The sequence below is a fragment of the Bufo bufo genome, chromosome 3 (assembly GCF_905171765.1).
Source record: "Bufo bufo chromosome 3, aBufBuf1.1, whole genome shotgun sequence".
In the NCBI taxonomy this organism is placed as follows: Eukaryota; Metazoa; Chordata; class Amphibia; order Anura; family Bufonidae; genus Bufo; species Bufo bufo.
In genome coordinates this window covers 665,797,518-665,816,486 of record NC_053391.1, presented here as the reverse complement: position 1 = coordinate 665,816,486, position 18,969 = coordinate 665,797,518, and the positions used below count along the sequence as shown (strand labels likewise).

Below are 18,969 nucleotides of genomic sequence, written 5' to 3'. Positions count from 1 at the left end.
ACTTTGATTCACGGGGCCAGGCAGTAAAAACATCTCGCCTTGTCCTGTCAAAGTGCAGAGGACGCAGCAGTTTCAGAGAGAGCAGAGCCTCTAGGTGTAATGGTAACGCCCCCGTTGCTCCTAGAGGCTCATTTGCATATATAAAATGAGTTACAAATCTGCTGACAGATGCCCTCTAGCAACACCGGCATAGTGCCTAGAATGGTTGATCATGCTGAGTTCAAGGAACCCTCTCCCATGCGTGTTTATTGAGCCCCTCGGAGAGTCACCCCCTCTCTCTGTGATTGACCAGGCTAGGCATCCCCGCCGTTCCGATACTTGGCCGTAAAAACTCGTGCGTGCGGCGTCGAGAGTTCAATTCCCACATGCACAGTAGATCTCATTAAGATCCGAGCTCCTATTGGAACACGCACAAGATTTCGGAGCAGGGAAGTGACGAGGGGGGAGGAGGGGTGAAGCGGTACTCTGAGGAGCTCCGAGCACTTCATTAGCATAAAAATGAATGAAGACACATCGCACTCAGCATGATCAACCCTTCCAGACAATATGCCTGGGTTGACCCTGCTGACCGATGCTCTTTAATGGGGGGGGTGAGTGCATCTTTAAAGGGGTTGTCTGATGGTTGAAGAAATGTAATTGGCTGCCAGAAATGTTATTTAAAAAAAAAAAAAAAAATCATTCACCAGTCTGTGCCGTGCATGTTACCACTTAGCGTATTCATTCCCGTAGTGATGAATCGAGTGACTGCACAAATGCTAGACCGCCATTCCGTTTATGCAGGGGATCAGGACCCCCATTCTTGGCATGTGTGGGGGTCCTAACTGTCAGACCACACAGATCAGAAGCGTACTTACTATTGTAAAGAGAGAATAGGTTGAAAGCACGGTGCCATCCCGTTGAATACATTCTGACTGTCAGCAGCTAAAGCAGCTGCCACTAGAGGGAGCTACAGCTTAAGCCTCATTTATAGTGAAGTATCCAGTAAAATGCACTTTTTTACAGTAGGACCTTATGGGTGGCAGATGTCCTGTATGACATCCATCAAAGCCATCCAATTAATATATATATACGATAAACTGAGGCCATGTAAACAGAATTTATCTCCAGTCAGCCTCCTGTTGTGATGGTGGCAGTCAGAATATGGAGACATGGGTTTGCTGTGATTACTGTGAAGCGAGAGGTGCTGTGACTGGCTGTTGAGGTAGGGGGTGTAGGGTGGCGCTGCTGTGATCCCTAGTAGAAGGAGGACCTCATGTGACTAATGGGTATTTTTGGGAAGGAAGGCCTGCTGTGAATACTGGGGAAATGGAGAGGAGAGCGGGATCACACATAGCAGAGCCGAGGCTGCGGTGACTACATGTGATTTGCAAGGCTCACATGGCTAAGGTCAAACAACCAGGGCAGCGTTTTAACCTGTTCGTCCCACACTTCTGTCCAGGTTACAATCTGTAACAGACTACACACAGGGTTTGTTTGTAGTCTGTAACCATGGAGACGGGTAGGTCTGCACAGGAGCTGTAGACACAATACAGAAGGATGTTTTGAATCAAGACTATTTGCTGACATGCTTCACTTTTCCTTTTGATGCACTGGAGCGATGGACCATTTTAAACAATCGGTGGTCCTGGTCATCCAGAGGTTTAAGGGATTGTTCACCTCCCTGCGCTGCCAGACCTGCAGAAGAAAGCATACCTACCTGCTCCCTGCCGATGGGTTCCTGCTCCTTCGTTCCCTTGATGCCTTTGGTCTCTGCCTGTCCGCATACTGTTTGCAGGTCACGTGGCTGCTGCAGCCAGTGAATGGCCGCAGCAGTGATGTGTCCCCTGTGCGTCATGTGGGACATGTCACCGCTGTGGGCAGTCATTGAACGCAGCAGCCACTTGACCCACGTTAAACAGGATGTTGACACAGAGAGACCAGGGTGAGACAGCGGGGCGCAAAGTGTGAGGGTCTGGCACAAAGGCCCCCCGAAGGTCAGCAACCTTGTAACGTCTGTGTGTTTGTCTCTCCTCGCTCTCAGGCCTCCAGCTTTCTATATCCTTCTGTCACTCCACAAATGACAAGAAGTCTCAGAAGTTGTCTTCAGATAAGATTAACCCAGAAGATCATCTGTATGTCCTAGAGCACAACCTGCACCAGCTCATCAGAGAGGTGAGCGATTGGCGGGGGGGATCTGCTGGTGGCCATACCAATCACTACTGACATGGCTGACTTCAGTATCCTGGATTTTGTCCATTTTATTCTCTCAGTTCCACAAGCAGACGCTGAGTAACATTGTCATGCCCCATCCAGCGAGCGCTCCGTTTGGTCACAAGAGGATGCGACTTGCTGGGCCTCAGGCTTTTGATAAGAATGAGATTAATACCTTGCAGCAGAGCGAAGGCCTCCTGGAAAAGATCATCAAACAGGCCAAGCACGTGTTCCTCAGGAGCAGGTGAGTGGTGGCAGGGAAGATGAGAGGCTTCCTAACGTTATCTCAGTATTTATTACCATCTTTAAAGCGGTATTCCGGTTGTAGCACGGTATCCCATATCTGCAGGATAGGGTACAACTTAGGGCTGGGCGATATGGCCTAAAATCTAAATAATATATGGTTATATCGCACATGCTTCAAATTATATCGCGATATATTATTTTCTCCTGTATGTATACAAATTACATGGCCATTATCATCCATGTCCCCCAGCCAGCGCAATCAGCCCCATGTGCCATTGCCACCATCATGTCCCCCAGCCAGCGCCATCAGCCCCATGTGCCATTGCCACCATCCTCATGTCCCCCAGCCAGCTCCATCAGCCCCATGTGCCATTGCCACCATCATCATGTCCCCCAGCCAGCGCCATCAGCCCCATGTGCCATTGCCACCATCCTCATGTCCCCCAGCCAGCGCCATCAGCCCCATGTGCCATTGCCACCATCCTCATGTCCCCCAGCCAGCTCCATCAGCCCCATGTGCCATTGCCACCATCCTCATGTCCCCCAGCCAGCTCCATCAGCCCCATGTGCCATTGCCACCATCCTCATGTCCCCCAGCCAGCTCCATCAGCCCCATGTGCCATTGCCACCATCCTCATGTCCCCCAGCCAGCGCCATCAGCCCCATGTGCCATTGCCACCATCATCATGTGCCCCAGCCAGCGCCATCAGCCCCATGTGCCATTGCCACCATCCTCATGTCCCCCAGCCAGCGCATCAGCCCCATGCCATAGCATGATGATACAACCGTCTGCATCCGTTATGAACAGATCCGATTGTTTTATCTCTAAAATAGCCAAGACGGATCCGTCTCTAAAACCATTGTAAGTCAATGGGGTACGGATCCGGTTTCTTTTGTGTCAGAGAAAACGCATCCATCTCCATTGCCTTACATTGTGAGTCATGACGGATCCGTCTTGCTCCGCATTCCAGGACGCACTCAAAAACGCTGCTTGCAGCACTTTGGTGTGCGTCATGGGAACGCAAAAAAGCTGAATGCCTTCTGTTGCACTCCGTTCCTATCAGTTCAGTTTTGTCCACATCACCAATAAATGGGGACAAAACTGAAGCGTTTTCCTCCGGTATTGAGATCCTGTGATGCATCTCACTAGCGGAAAGGGAAAGCGCAGGTGTGAAAGTAGCCATAGAGATGAATGGAGCGGCAGTGCGCTTCGCCGTCCCTCCGCTCCATTCATTTCAGAGGTCCCCATTATTGCGAGTGATCCGTGGGGTCTCAGTGGTAGGACTCCCTCCAATCTAATAGTTATCCCTTATCCTGTCGATAGGCGATAACGTATCTCAACCGAATATCCCTTTAAGAGTTTCTAGGATCATGAAGCATCACTCGGGGTCCACCACAAGATCCAGGTGGCTGAAGAACCTCTGTGCATGGCATACGTAGGGTTCTTTCCAGCAATGTCCGCATGCAGTGGGACAACGGGAACTACATTCATCAAACATATCCATGGGCACCCATGCAGCCGATGGATGCCTATATAATGGTATTTATTAGAGGTGTATATCAAGATATCCTCACGTCACAACAAAAACCAGTGTCAACGTACCCGAAGATCATTCTCAGGATCGGTGGGTGTCTCTTAGGTTGAACTGCCAGGAACCATAAAGTCCTGGCAGCATGACATCTTTGTAACCCTCTAAGGGCTGTATTACACCAGCAGATTATGTGACCAATATATGTCCAATCAGACCAATAGCCATCTGACCAATGATTGGTTAGAAAATCTGTTGGTGTAATTCAGCCCTAACAATCCAGCATTAATCTGATATCCAACAGCTAGCAGCAGCCACTTAAAGGGGTTATCCACCTTTCTCGCTCGTATCATTGGGGACACAGGACCGTGGGTATAGCTGCTGATGCCGCTAGGAGGCGACACTAGGCTAAAAAGTGTTAGCTCCTTCTGCCGGCTATATCCTCTCCAGCCTGGAGAGAGTATATCAGTTTTTAGCTTAGTGTTGTAGGAGGCAGACAATTCTGCTATTTTTTTAGTTTTAATTTCCCTTTTTTACAGGTAGGGGGAACAAAGTCGCCTAGCCTCCCTGTTCCCCCAGGGAGCATGGCCTGGGTCGGTTTCCCTCCCCATCTAGCCTTCCCCAAGAAGAAAAAGTGGACCAGGGCAGCCTCGCTCTCCTGCATCCCGCCAGCCGAAGGGTCACCTGGATCCAGCCCTCCCTCCATGCTAGCTCCCTGCCACTTCGGTGCCAGCAGCTGAAGAGGTGACCCTGCTGGTCCACCAAGGAGGGGGAATGGAAGAGGAAAAAGATGGGGTGAGTACTCTGGTTCGTTCCAGAGGCATCACCCTGATCCCCCTATCTGGACTACATCCTCGTCAAGGCTGCGACCTTCGGTCAGAACGAGGAGAGTTTACGCATCACCCTGGCTCGTTTTGGCTGCACCCCAGCAGGCAGATCACTTTCCTCAGCATGATGCTCGACATGGCCGCAGCAGTAGTAGTCCGCCTCCCCCGGGACAAGAGGTTTTCCCTTCAGCGGTCGGTTCGTCTTCTCCTCCGGTCACAGGCGTCCGTCGATCTGGTTTTGCATGCGAGTGTTGCGTACGATGGTCTTTTCCATCTAGGTGCTCCCTTTTGTGCAATTTCATCCTCTCCAGCGGGCGATCTTGTCATCCTGGTATAAGACACAGAGTTCCTTGGGCCATACCATCTCTCTTCCCCTGCAGGTGCAGTCAGCCCTCAGATGGTTACTCTTAACTCCAAACTTGGATTCCGGCAAATCTTTTCTCCCGGTCTCATGGTCGGTCATCAACACCAATGCCAGCTTCCTCGGATGGGGTGTAATCTTCCCACCTCGAATTGTCCAAAGCAAATGGTCTCTGTTGGGGTCCAGACTGCCCATCAACATCCTGGAACATCGGACCATCCATCTGTCCCTGCCACATTGGACTCCTCTCCTGAGGGGCCTGCCGGTCCGGATCCAGTCGGACAATGCCACAGCAGTGGCGTACATCAATCATCAGGGAGGGAACCCGCAGTCGGGCGGCGATAGCGGAGTCGGCCAAGATTCTAAGGTGGGCGGAGGAACATGAACCAGCTCTATCGGTGGTCTACACTCCATGAGTTGAGAATTGGACGGCGAACTTCCTAAGCCGGAAGACCATGGACCCGGGCGAGTGGTCTCCGCACCCAGAAGTGTTCAGTTCCATCGGTCTCCTTTGGGGCCGTCCGGAGGTGGATCTGATGGCATCCAGGATCAACCACAAGCTTCCCACCTTCACCTCACGGACAAGAGATCCCCGGGCATGTGCAGTAGACGCACTGGTGGCCCCATGGGACGGCTTTTCCCTCCTGTACATCTCCCTGCCCCCCCTTCTTCCTCTCCTACCCCGGGTCCTTTGCAGAATCAAGAGGGAGGGCATCCAGACGATTCTCATAGCCCCGGATTGGCCGCACCAAGTCTACTACATCGATCTCGTTCTTCTAGGAGACGCTCTGTGGCCTCTTCCACTCAGGGATGACCTTCTCTCTCTCAAGGACCCGTCTTCCACCAGCATTTAGAATCGCTACGTTTGACGGCGTGGCTATTGAGACCGCCATTCTGAAGCGGCGTAGTTTCTCTGTAATTCACCCCATGATTAAGGCCAGGAAGCCAACGTCGTCCAAGATATATTACAGCACTTGGAAAACTTTCCTGCGCTTCTGTGCTCTCCGTCACCTCCCTCCGCTCCTTTTTTCCCTTCCCACGATCCTCTCCTTTTTGCAAATGGGGTTGGATTTGGGCCTTGGTCTTAGTTCTCTAAGGGGCAGGTGTCAGCGCTTTCCATCTTTTTCTAGCGACCTCTGGCGCAAAAGACCTCCGGTTAAGACCTTTTCTCCAAGGGGTGACTCACACTGTCCCTCCTTATCACCCCCCTTTGCCCTCTTGGGATTTGAACTTTGTGCTTGGTTCTCTCCAATCAGCTCCCTTTGAGCCTCTTGACACGGTTTCTCTCTGCCTTCTTTCCTGGAAGGTTGCCTTCCTGGTGGCGGTCACCTCCATCAGACGGGTGTCTAAATTGGCTGCGCTCTCATGTAGGGAGCCCCATCTTGTTTTGCACCAAGATAAGGCGGTGCTCCGCCCCGTGCCTTCCTTTCTTCTGAAGGTAGTCTCCGTCTTCCATGTCAACGAGGACATCGTTCTCTCCTCATTTTGTCCCTCGCCTTCACATCCTAGGTAACTGGCCCTCCACCAGCTGGATGTGGTTCGTGCCCTGAGGATTTATTTATCCGCTTCAGAGTCATTCCTGAGGGTCCTCGCAAGGGTTTGGCAGCCTCCAAAGGAACGATTACCAGGTTGATCCGCTTGGCCATTGCTGAGGCGTATCGGTCCCGGGGCAAGGCTCCGCTCCTCCGTATCACGGCTCACTCGACCAGGGCGGTGGGCGCTTCTTGGGCCCAGTTTCCACCAGGCTTCCGCTTTGCAGTTGTGTAAAGCGGCAACTTGGTCTTCCTTTCACATGTTCGCCAAGATCTACCAGGTGCATACCTTTTGCGTTGGCAGACGCCACTCTGGGCCGTTGCGGTATGTTAGACTCCTGCAGCTGTGACTTCCATGGGCGTGTGGTTTATTCCTCCCCGTGGACTGCTTTGGGATGTCCCACGGTCCTGTGTCCCCCAATAATACAAGTGAGAAAACTAGATTTTTGTGGACTCACCTGTAAAATCTTTCTCGCTGAGTTCATTGGAGGACACATCTCCCACCCTTTGTTTGTTCTCTAATTTTGCCGCAGGTGACGGCGGTTTAACTGGTGGGGTCCTCAGTTTTTGGTTCGGACTCGCTGGTTATTGTTATGTTATTCCATTTCTGATTTCTTTTCCTCCTACTGCTTGGGCACAAACTGATATGCTCTCTCCAGGCTGGAAGAGTGTCGTCTCCTAGCGGCAGCAGCAAGCTATACCCACGGTCCTGTGTCCCCTAATGAACTAAGCGAGAAGGCGAGTCCACAAAAATCTCGTTTGTTCAGACTGATCTATTCTTTGGATCGGTCATCAGCATAAAGTGTAAATGATAGTGCGGCAGAGGTTAGGGGTAAGTGGGTGGTATACTAAAGCGTTAAAAACCATTGGATAAGATGGTCACGGCATCTGTGGATACGGCATTACATTGGTGTCGCCGTACTCTGTATTGACAGACATTATTCTTCCATCCCAAAGGATTTGGGGGAAAAAACGAATTGTTGGCAAATGTCTTAATGTCGTCTGTTATTCCAGCTTTTGCCCATTTTTTTAAAAGTTTTGGCAGTACTGCGGTGTATCTAACGAGACCACTGACCTGCTGTCAGAGATGCTTTCTGTCCCAGGCATGCCCACCAGACGGGGTCACTGGTCTCGGCAGTCACGTGTCCCCAGGCGGCACATATGGATGGATATGGATGGATATGTAGATGTCTGGCACTAGAAGCATCACTAAAACCCCATTTCAGGCAACCATATTTTTGCTCTGCATCCAATCTGCATTTTTTACAGATCAGATGCGGACCTATTCATTTCAATAGGGCCGCAAAAAATGCGGACAGCACGCCATCTATATGTCCGTTCCGCAGCCCTGCAAAAAAAGATAGAACTTGTCCTATTCTCGTCTGTTTTGCGCACAAGAATAGGCATTGTTACAATGCGTCCGCCAAAAAAAAAATGAATGTGACACGGACGTCATCCGTATTTTTTGCGGACTTCAAAATACATACATGTGAATGGGGCGCAAGAGGAGTTTCTGAGCTGGAGCCGAGCGGCCGGACCAGGTGAGTGGATATGTTTCTTTAGGTACAGAGCAGTAATGGCCAAAAGTAGAAATTTGCCAAAAGCTGGAGTAACCACTTAAGGCTTCGTGTTGGCATCATCTGTTTACGCTTTTAACTGATCGGTTTCTAGACAACTCCTGATGGTTTCAGCTCATTCCCAGCTTTCCTGTCTGTTTTAGTAAACTCTTGCCCCTCCCCTTAGAAATTTGTGTTCTTCAGTTATTCCTCCTAGAAATATATCAATGTAAGGGATTGTTAACACGACCGTATGGCTTTTTCAGTGTTTTGCGGGCTGTTTTAACGGATCCGTTTTTTTTTTTTTGTTTCAGTAGTGTTTCCGGTTCCATTCCATTTTTCCGTTCCGTTTTTCCGTATGGCATATACAGTAATTACATAGAAAAAAATTAGGCTGGGCATAAAATTTTCAATAGATGGTTCTGCAAAAATGGAACGGATACGGAAGACATACGGAGTACATTCCGTATGTGTTCCGTTTTGCAGACCCATTGACTTGAATGGAGCCACGGAACGTGATTTGCGGGCAATAATAGGACATGTTCTATCTTTGAATGGAACGGAAATATGGAAACGAAATTCATACGGAGTACAATCATATATATATATATATATATATATATTTTTTTTTTTTTTCGGAACCATTGAAATGAATGGTTCCGTATACGGACTGTATACGGAACGCAAAAAACGTTCGTGTGAACGAGCCCTAAGCCAACAACCAATGTCAGTGTGGGAATAAAATGTATTGACAAGAATTGTCAATTTACATTTCAAGGAGGAATAACTGAGGGGCAGCACAATACAAAGTACTGTAATTGTGGCGAACATTTCTGTGCTGAGGTGTCCAATGATCATTTAACCCATGTGTTTATTTTATTTTTTTCCTGTTACTATAGGGCGGCCCGCACTATAGACAGCCTGGCCAGCAAAATCGAAGACCCCCAAATCCAAGCCCATTGGTCAAGTATCAATGATGTCTATGAGTCTAGCGTGAAAGTCTTAATAACTTCCCAAGGTTATGAACAGATCTGCAAGTGAGTGATTGTATTATAGGGGGTTCTCTCATGACCACAACTTATCCCCTGTCCACCGGATAGGGGATAAGTGTCTGATTGGCAGGGGGCTGGCTACTGGTGCACCATCTGATCACTGGAATGGGGGTCCACGTTCCCCATTTGAATGGAGCAGCAGACACGGCTGTCCGTCACTCCATTCGGGCTGCCGCCGAGTACAAGCACCAATCGGACACTCATCGCCTATCCTGTGGATACAGTATAAGTTGTTGTCATGGAACAACCCCTTTAAATTACAAACTTTTAACTCCTCTTTCCCCTGTGTCTTTCAAGCTATTGCAAAAACAGAACTCTCAGGATGTTGTGCATCCTGGGAGTTGTCGTTTTCGCAGCAGTTGAAGAGAGACTGCTTGCGGACCCCTGATGCATCAGAGGGGAAATCCATGTCCTTAGTGGGGAGAAAATTTTAACAGGATCTGCCACAGTGTTTGTATATAATGTCGCGTGGGGGTTGGGGTCGGCGATGACAGACTTTACAGGCCCCAATAGTTAAAGAGTGCAAGCCACAGTTTCCAGGCACTGCCACTGATTGAGCATTTCAGCCCTGTATTTATTCCCCCAGAAATGAGCCCAGCAGCTACATCTGGGGAAAGTGGTGTGCTGAGAAGGGAGGGAATGGCAGTACCAACTACCAACACTTATCTGCCATTCCTTAAAAATCCAGCCCATCGTACACTTTGAACAACGTGCCTCGGCAAACTGCACTTTACTGAAACAACCCAGTTTTCGGGATTCTTTTTACATCACCCATCTGAGCGTTCTGGATGAGATGTACACCCCCCTGCAGTACTTTACCAGACACCATCTTACAATGTATATAATGCAGAAAGGACGCCTTTCAGGCACACACTCTGCTACTCGTGTACTATGGATTAGATATTACATTTCATGGTCATTTCCCGATCAGCCGACATCCTGGTGCAGTTGTCGGCGCTCGTATTGAACTATCAGCACTGGGCGATTTGTTTTTGCTTCACTTTCTTTGTCATTTTTCTTCCTCCAGATCCATTCAGTTACAGCTGAACATCGGGGTGGATCAGATAAGAGTTGTGCACAGAGATGGGAGAGTGATCACCCTGTCCCATCAGGAACAGGAGCTGCAGGACTTCCTCCTGTCACAGGTGACGTCGCCCATATGTCCTACAGTCCTGCAGATTTCTACGCTGGTTAATTACACTTGCATAGTACTTTTGTCCGTGTGGGGAAACCTGTGAGCACATGTCAAATGTATGAAAGCAAGGGTTACCAGAATACTGGTGGCCTAGCCTTAGGATAGGCTATCCATATCGGATCGGCATGGTCTCATTCTCAGCACCCTTGCCGATCAGCTGTTTGAAGGGATCATGACCTTTACGCAAGCCTCTTCATTGTTTACATGGGTCCATCTACCTGCAGGCAGTCTTAGTCTGCAGGATATCGCAGCATTGTCCCATTCATTACCAAGCAATGCCACGGAGAAAAGTATGTTGTATGGCACAATGGACATTAGAGGCTGCAGCGCTCACCCGAGCACCACGGCCCCAACAATCGGCTGTTTGGAGGGGCTTTGGTGCAAGAATCAGGCCCCCACTGAGTTTCAGAAATCTTTTAAAAGGTTTTGATTGGTGGGGGTCTCTTGCTATGAGCAGAGAGAAGCGCTGCCATAGCTCACTCTCGCCATTGGAGATGGGCTCAATAGAAAGCCTATGCTCCAGTCTCGCTTACATCTCCTGCAATAAGGAAGAGCATGCTACGTGAGTGCATCTCCTAGTACTAGAGGTCGGTGGGGGTCCCGTTGCTCACAAAGAGGAGAGAGCAGCGCTGCTATAGCGCACTCTCGCTGTAGGAGACTGCCTCAATAGAAAGTCTATACACCTGCCTTACTTCGTACAGTGAGGAGAGGGCATGCGATGTGAGCTCATTTCCTAGTTCTAGCGATCGGTGGGGGGGTCTCGGCTCTCGCTAATAGGAGAGAGAAGCGCTGCCATAGCTCGCTCTTGCCATAGGAGATGGGTTCAATAGAAAGCCTATGCTCCAGTCTCATTTCTGTCTTCTGCAGCAAGAAGAGACTGGGCTATGCAAGCGCATCTCTCCCCTAGTTCTAGTGATTGGTCGGGTGTCAGCACTCGGACCCCCACTGATCAAAACCTATGATACGTCATATCCAATGTTGTCTGAAAACTCAGTAACCATCATACTGATGGTCTATCCTAAGGATAGGCAGTGAATTTTTAGAACTTGGATAACACTCCCCCCACCACCTTACATGATGCCATTTTCTCTTTCTTCTGCCACCACTAGAGGGCACTTGCTGCATACTGAAAATGTCTGAGTGCTGCTCATCCTGTATTTTATAAGGAGCCGGACATGTTCTTATTATTCACTGCTGTCTCGTGTTTTCTCAGATGTCTCAGCACCAGATCCTCGCCGTTCAGCAGTTAGCCAAAGTCATGGGTTGGCACGTCCTCAGCTTCAGCAACCATGTTGGTCTTGGCCCAGTAGAGAGCGTTGGCAACCCATCATCGATAACTGTGGCTTCACCAAATGGGGATTATACTGTTTCAGGTACGTGGACCGTTGACTCTCATGGTTTCCTGCATTCTCAGGCCCTAGCTTTTAGGGAGAGGGGTGCACTCACCAAAGTTAGCCTTCATCCAGTAGCAGTGCTCAGGGATTTCAGCTCTGGAGGTTGCAGAATTGTGAAAGGGACTGCTTGTATTACAAGTAATAGGAACATATCACAGAACCAGAAGAGGGTGATTATCGTCCTATGCTGTGACTGTTTCTGTGGCCTCGGAGTCCCTTCTCACAGAACCGGATACCGCACGTTGTGCAGGCGCAGGACGTCACTACTCCTAGCTCCCTTTTTGCTTTCAGATTCCAGAGACAACCGCTCGAGTCTTGCCCTTGGCCGTTGTTCTGTAGTTGTATATGGCTTGTTCCTGCTGCACAGAGGCCGGTGTTATATACTGCCATGTGGAGCTCCGTTCTGTATATATCAGAGCTCCGTCTCCATGAGCTGGTCAGAGCCTGCGCCGCCTCCTGGGACTGATAGAGTGCCTCCCATCATTAGGAGGACATAGATTTCCTGTCATTTGTGGCCTGTTAATGTAAAGATTAGTGTGAAGAATCCATTATGTAATAAGGTCTGTCTCATCTATCTCCTATCTATGTCATGCTGGACTTAAAGGGGTTCTCTGCTTTTGATTGATAGCCTATCCTCAGGATAGATCATCAATATCGGATCAGCCGGGGCCCGCCGATCAGCTGGTTGACGAGAACGCAGCACTCGTATGAGCACCGTGTTCTCCTCACTGCTCACCATCGACAGTGTAATTACACCTAAGGCTACTTTCACACTGGCGTTTTGAATTCCGTTTATGAGATCTGTTTCAGGGATCTCAAAAACGGTTCAAAATGGATCAGTTCAGCCCCAATGCATTCTGAATAGATGAGGATCCGCTCAGAATGCATCAGTTTGGCTCCGTTCAGCCTCCATTCCGCTCTGGATGCGGACACCAAAACGCTGCTTGCAGATGCGGAGCCAAACGGATCCGTCCTGACTTACAATCTAAGTCAATGGGGACGGATCCGTTTTCACTGACATAATATGGTGCAATTGAAAACGGATCCATCCCCCATTGACTCTCAATGTAAGTCAGGACGGTCCTGTTTTTAAAAGAATAATGCAAACGGATCCGTTCTGAACGGATTTAAGCGTTTGCAGTATAGGTGCGGATCCGTCTGTGCAGATAACAGACGGATCCACACCTAACGCAGGTGTGAAAGTAGCCTAAGCCGTTCTATTCACTTCAGTGGGACAGCTCCCTCTGTTTCACTGGAACCCCCTCCAATCTGATATTGATGACCTATCCTGAAGATAGAAAAAAGCAGAGCACCTCTTTAAAGGGGTATTCCCATCACAGACAATGGGGGCATATCGCTAGGATATGCCCCCATTGCCTAATAGGTGCGGGTCCCACCTCTGGGACCCGCAAACTACAACTAGAACTGAGCGGGGAGAGCTGTTGCTGGACGACCCGGGGTCCGTCTACCACCAAGCGCTGCTCCATTAAAAGTGAATGGGAGCGCACCGTGCACGCGCGGCCCCTGCTCCCATTTATTTCTATGGGGCAGATGGAAATAGCCGAGCCAAACTATTTTCGGCTGCCCCATAGAAATGACTGGAGGGCGGTTGCGCATGCGCAGTGCGCCCTCCGTTCATTTCCCTGCTCCTTTCTCATTGTAGGTGCGGGTCCCAGAGGTGGGACCCGCACCTATTAGACAATGGGGGCATATCCTAGCAATATGCCCCCATTGTCTGTGATGGGAAAACCCCTTTAACCACCTCCGGACCGCCTAACGCAGGATCGCGTTCCGGAGGTGGCAGCGCTGCGCACAGTCACGCATATACGCGTCATCTCGCGATGGCCGAGATTTCCTGTGAACGCGCGCACACAGGCGCGCGCGCTCACAGGAACGGAAGGTAAGAGAGTTGATCTCCAGCCTGCCAGCGGCGATCGTTCGCTGGCAGGCTGGAGATGTGTTTTTTTTAACCCCTAACAGGTATATTAGACGCTGTTTTGATAACAGCGTCTAATATACCTGCTACCTGGTCCTCTGGTGGTCCCCTTTGTTTGGATCGACCACCAGAGGACACAGGTAGCTCAGTAATAAGTAGCACCAAACACCACTACACTACACTACACCCCCCCCCGTCACTTATTAACCCCTTATTAGCCCCTGATCACCCCATATAGACTCCCTGATCACCCCCCTGTCATTGATTACCCCCCTGTAAAGCTCCATTCAGACGTCCGCATGATTTTTACGGATCCACTGATAGATGGATCGGATCCGCAAAACGCATCCGGACGTCTGAATGAAGCCTTACAGGGGCATGATCAATGACTGTGGTGATCACCCCATATAGACTCCCTGATCACCCCCCTGTAAAGCTCCATTCAGATGTCCGCATGATTTTTACGGATGCACTGATAGATGGATCCGATCCGCAAAACGCATCCGGACGTCTGAATGAAGCCTTACAGGGGCATGATCAATGACTGTGGTGATCACCCCATATAGACTCCCTGATCACCCCCCTGTCATTGATTACCCCCCTGTCATTGATTACCCCCCTGTAAAGCTCCATTCAGACGTCCGCATGATTTTTACGGATCCACTGATAGATGGATCCGATCCGCAAAACGCATCCGGACGTCTGAATAAAGCCTTACAGGGGCATGATCAATGACTGTGGTGATCACCCCCCTGTCATTGATTACCCCCCTGTAAAGCTCCATTCAGATGTCCGCATGATTTTTACGGATGCACTGATAGATGGATCCGATCCGCAAAACGCATCCGGGCGTCTGAATGAAGCCTTACAGGGGCGTGATCAATGACTGTGGTGATCACCCCATATAGACTCCCTGATCACCCCCCTGTCATTGATTACCCCCCTGTCATTGATTACCCCCCTGTAAAGCTCCATTCAGACGTCCGCATGATTTTTACGGATCCACTGATAGATGGATCGGATCCGCAAAACGCATCCGGACGTCTGAATGAAGCCTTACAGGGGCGTGATCAATGACTGTGGTGATCACCCCATATAGACCCCCCTGTCATTGATCAACCCCCCTGTCATTGATCAACCCCCCTGTCATTGATCACCCCCCTGTCATTGATCACCCCTCTGTAAGGCTCCATTCAGACATTTTTTTGGCCCAAGTTAGCGGAAATTATTTTTTTTTTTCTTACAAAGTCTCATATTCCACTAACTTGTGTCAAAAAATAAAATCTCACATGAACTCACCATACCCCTCACGGAAACCAAATGCGTAAAATTTTTTAGACATTTATATTCCAGACTTCTTCTCACGCTTTAGGGCCCCTAGAATGCCAGGGCAGTATAAATACCCCACATGTGACCCCATTTCGGAAAGAAGACACCCCCAGGTATTCCGTGAGGGGCATATTGAGTCCATGAAAGATTGAAATTTTTGTCCCAAGTTAGCGGAACGGGAGACTTTGTGAGATAAAAATTAAAAATATCAATTTCCGCTTCCACTTGTGCCAAAAAAAAAAAAATTTCTATGAACTCGCCATGCCCCTCATTGAATACCTTGGGGTGTCTTCTTTCCAAAATGGGGTTACATGTGGGGTATTTATACTGCCCTGGCATTCTAGGGGCCCCAAAGCGTGAGAAGAAGTCTGGTATCCAAATGTCTAAAAATGCCCTCCTAAAAGGAATTTGGGCCCCTTTGCGCATCTAGGCTGCAAAAAAGTGTCACACATCTGGTATCGCCGTACTCAGGAGAAGGTGGGGAATGTGTTTTGGGGTGTCATTTTACATATACCCATGCTGGGTGAGAGAAATATCTTGGTCAAATGCCAACTTTGTATAAAAAAATGGGAAAAGTTGTCTTTTGCCAAGATATTTATCTCACCCAGCATAGGTATATGTAAAATGACACCCCAAAACACATTCCCCAACTTCTCCTGAATACGGTGATACCACATGTGTGACACTTTTTTGCAGCCTAGGTGGGCAAAGGGGCCCACATTCCAAAGAGCACCTTTAGGATTTCACAGGTCATTTACCTACTTACCACACATTAGGGCCCCTGGAAAATGCCAGGGCAGTATAACTACCCCACAAGTGACCCCATTTTGGAAAGAAGACACCCCAAGGTATTCCGTGAGGGGCATGGCGAGTTCCTAGAATTTTTTTATTTTTTGTCACAAGTTAGTGGAAAATGCTGATTTTTTTTTTTTTTTTTCATACAAAGTCTCATATTCCACTAACTTGTGACAAAAAATAAAAACTTCCATGAACTCACTATGCCCATCAGCGAATACCTTGGGGTCTCTTCTTTCCAAAATGGGGTCACTTGTGGGGTAGTTATACTGCCCTGGCATTCTAGGGGCCCAAATGTGTGGTAAGGAGTTTGAAATCAAATTCTGTAAAAAATGACCTGTGAAATCCGAAAGGTGCTCTTTGGAATATGGGCCCCTTTGCCCACCTAGGCTGCAAAAAAGTGTCACACATCTGGTATTGCCGTACTCAGGAGAAGGTGGGGAATGTGTTTTGGGGTGTCATTTTACATATACCCATGCTGGGTGAGAGAAATATCTTGGCAAAAGACAACTTTTCCCATTTTTTTATACAAAGTTGGCATTTGACCAAGATATTTCTCTCACCCAGCATGGGTATATGTAAAATGACACCCCAAAACACATTCCCCACCTTCTCCTGAGTACGGAGATACCAGATGTGTGACACTTTTTTGCAGCCTAGGTGGGCAAAGGGGCCCATATTCCAAAGAGCACCTTTCGGATTTCACAGGTCATTTTTTACAGAATTTGATTTCAAACTCCTTACCACACATTTGGGCCCCTAGAATGCCAGAGCAGTATAACTACCCCACAAGTGACCCCATTTTGGAAAGAAGAGACCCCAAGGTATTTCGTGATGGGCATAGTGAGTTCATAGAAGTTTTTATTTTTTGTCACAAGTTAGTGGAATATGAGACTTTGTAAGAAAAAAAAAAAAAAATCATCATTTTCCGCTAACTTGTGACAAAAAATAAAAAGTTCTATGAACTCACTATGCCCATCAGCGAATACCTTAGGGTGTCTACTTTCCGAAATGGGGTAATTTGTGGGGTGTTTGTACTGTCTGGCCATTGTAGAACCTCAGGAAACATGACAGGTGCTCAGAAAGTCAGAGCTGCTTCAAAAAGCGGAAATTCACATTTTTGTACCATAGTTTGTAAACGCTCTAACTTTTACCCAAACCATTTTTTTTCTACCCAAACTTTTTTTTTTTATCAAAGACATGTAGAACAATAAATTTAGAGAAATTATATATGGATGTCGTTTTTTTTTGCAAAATTTTACAACTGAAAGTGAAAAATGTCATTTTTTTGCAAAAAAATCGTTAAATTTCGATTAATAACAAAAAAAGTAAAAATGTCAGCAGCAATGAAATACCACCAAATGAAAGCTCTATTAGTGAGAAGAAAAGGAGGTAAAATTCATTTGGGTGGTAAGTTGCATGACCGAGCAATAAACGGTGAAAGTAGTGTAGGTCAGAAGTGTAAAAAGTGGCCTGGTCTTTCAGGGTGTTTAAGCCATAGGGGCTGAGGTGGTTAAAGGGAACCGGTCACATTGAACATGTAGTCAGAGCTGCAGGCATCATGTTATAGAACAGGAGGAGCTGAGCAGATTGCTGTATAGTTTTATGGGGAAAGATTCAGCAAAACTTGCATTTCATTCATTTATATTCTGTTGAAGTCCAGGAGGCGGAGCTATCAGTGATTGACAGCCTTCTCCCTATGACTTTGTATACAGAGATAGCTGTCAATCACTGATAGGACCGCCTCCTGGACTTCAAAGCCCAGAACAAGCAGGAATTTAACTGAATAACTGAAGTTTCAGCTCCTCCTGCTCTATAAGCTGCAGCTCAGACACCATGGTCAACGTGACAGGTTCCCTTTAAAGCTTCTCTAATTGCTAAACAGTGGGAACACTGTCATATTCTTTAATCGGGCATTCATTTTAAAAAATCTGCACCTGTTCTGTGTTTAGAGCCGCACCTGGTTTTGGCTCAAAATCACTGACCGAACACTGACGTGTAAATGAGGCTTAACTATGGCTTCTCTGTATACTCTCCTTACAGTGCGCAACGGACCAGAGAGCGGCAGCAAAGTCATGGTGCAGTTCCCCCGATGTCACAGTAAAGAGATCCCCAAGAGCGACGTGCTGCAGGACACCAAGTGGAATTACCTGCGAGGACCCTACAAGGAGGTTCAGTGGAATAAAATGGAGGGACGCCATTTTGTGTATAAGATGGAGTTATTAATGGCGGCGCTGACGCCGTGCTAGACTGTTACAGGACACAACCAGGGATGATCTCGATCATTTCATTCTAATAAATGAGCTTTTTTTTCTTAGCCCTGTTTGCCAGCCATATATGTATAGGGACGGTCAGTCATGTCTGATATGTCATATTACATGTCGGCCTTTCAGGTGAGTAGGAGCAGGGCTGCAATATCCAGGCACAGCGGTCAGAGCTCTCTAGGTCCTGTGCCTGGTTATGGTTCTAAAACCCAGCAGATCGGCGGAGGTGTCAGGAGTCGGACTCCATCTGATACTGATGACCTATCCTAAGTACAGGCCATCCATAGTAAACTCCTGGATATTGAGCATGGGATTTGATCCTAAGAATGGAGCTGCCACGTTCCGAAATTCCTGTGGAGAGGTTTACCATGTGGATGCTCCAGTCTTCATTAAATTCTATGAGGAATTTGGAAACTGCCAAGCCTGCTCCTATGTTATTTATATCCAAATCGTTTGCAGGTGGGAGAAGATGACCAGCTCTTCAGAACGGTGGAGTCCCAGCCTTCCACCCTGCCGTTTACAGGCCAGCTCACAGGTTGGCATCATGGCCTTGCAGCCCTGTGTTTATCTCTGCCAGGGGTGACACTTGCATGGAGATGATGGGGTCTGCCCTTGTTTAGTCTGAACCCTCCTGGGTGAGTGGTGAAGCTGTCAAGCAGAGAAGTAACACATGACTGACTACTACTGATCCGACTACTCAAAGGAGGCTGCACCCATGGAGGCACACAGCAATGTTTTTTTGCTTCAAACCATAAAAAAAAAA

General features: G+C 48.3%; 1 protein-coding gene across 4 annotated transcripts in view; it reads left to right on the top strand.

The window, feature by feature from the left end:
* The window catches only part of MED17 (mediator complex subunit 17), a 53,698-nt gene extending 35,445 nt beyond the window's left edge, over positions 1-18,253 (top strand). For all 4 annotated transcript variants that reach the window (XM_040426336.1, XM_040426334.1, XM_040426335.1 and 1 more), the window contains 6 exons: positions 2,021-2,151; positions 2,250-2,434; positions 9,141-9,278; positions 10,321-10,438; positions 11,702-11,861; positions 17,986-18,253. In XM_040426336.1, coding sequence (XP_040282270.1) covers positions 2,021-2,151; positions 2,250-2,434; positions 9,141-9,278; positions 10,321-10,438; positions 11,702-11,861; positions 17,986-18,191 — 938 coding nt within the window. In that variant the 3' untranslated portion in view covers positions 18,192-18,253. The remainder of the gene's footprint in view (positions 1-2,020; positions 2,152-2,249; positions 2,435-9,140; positions 9,279-10,320; positions 10,439-11,701; positions 11,862-17,985) is intronic.
* The last annotated feature ends 716 nt before the right edge of the window (positions 18,254-18,969 follow it).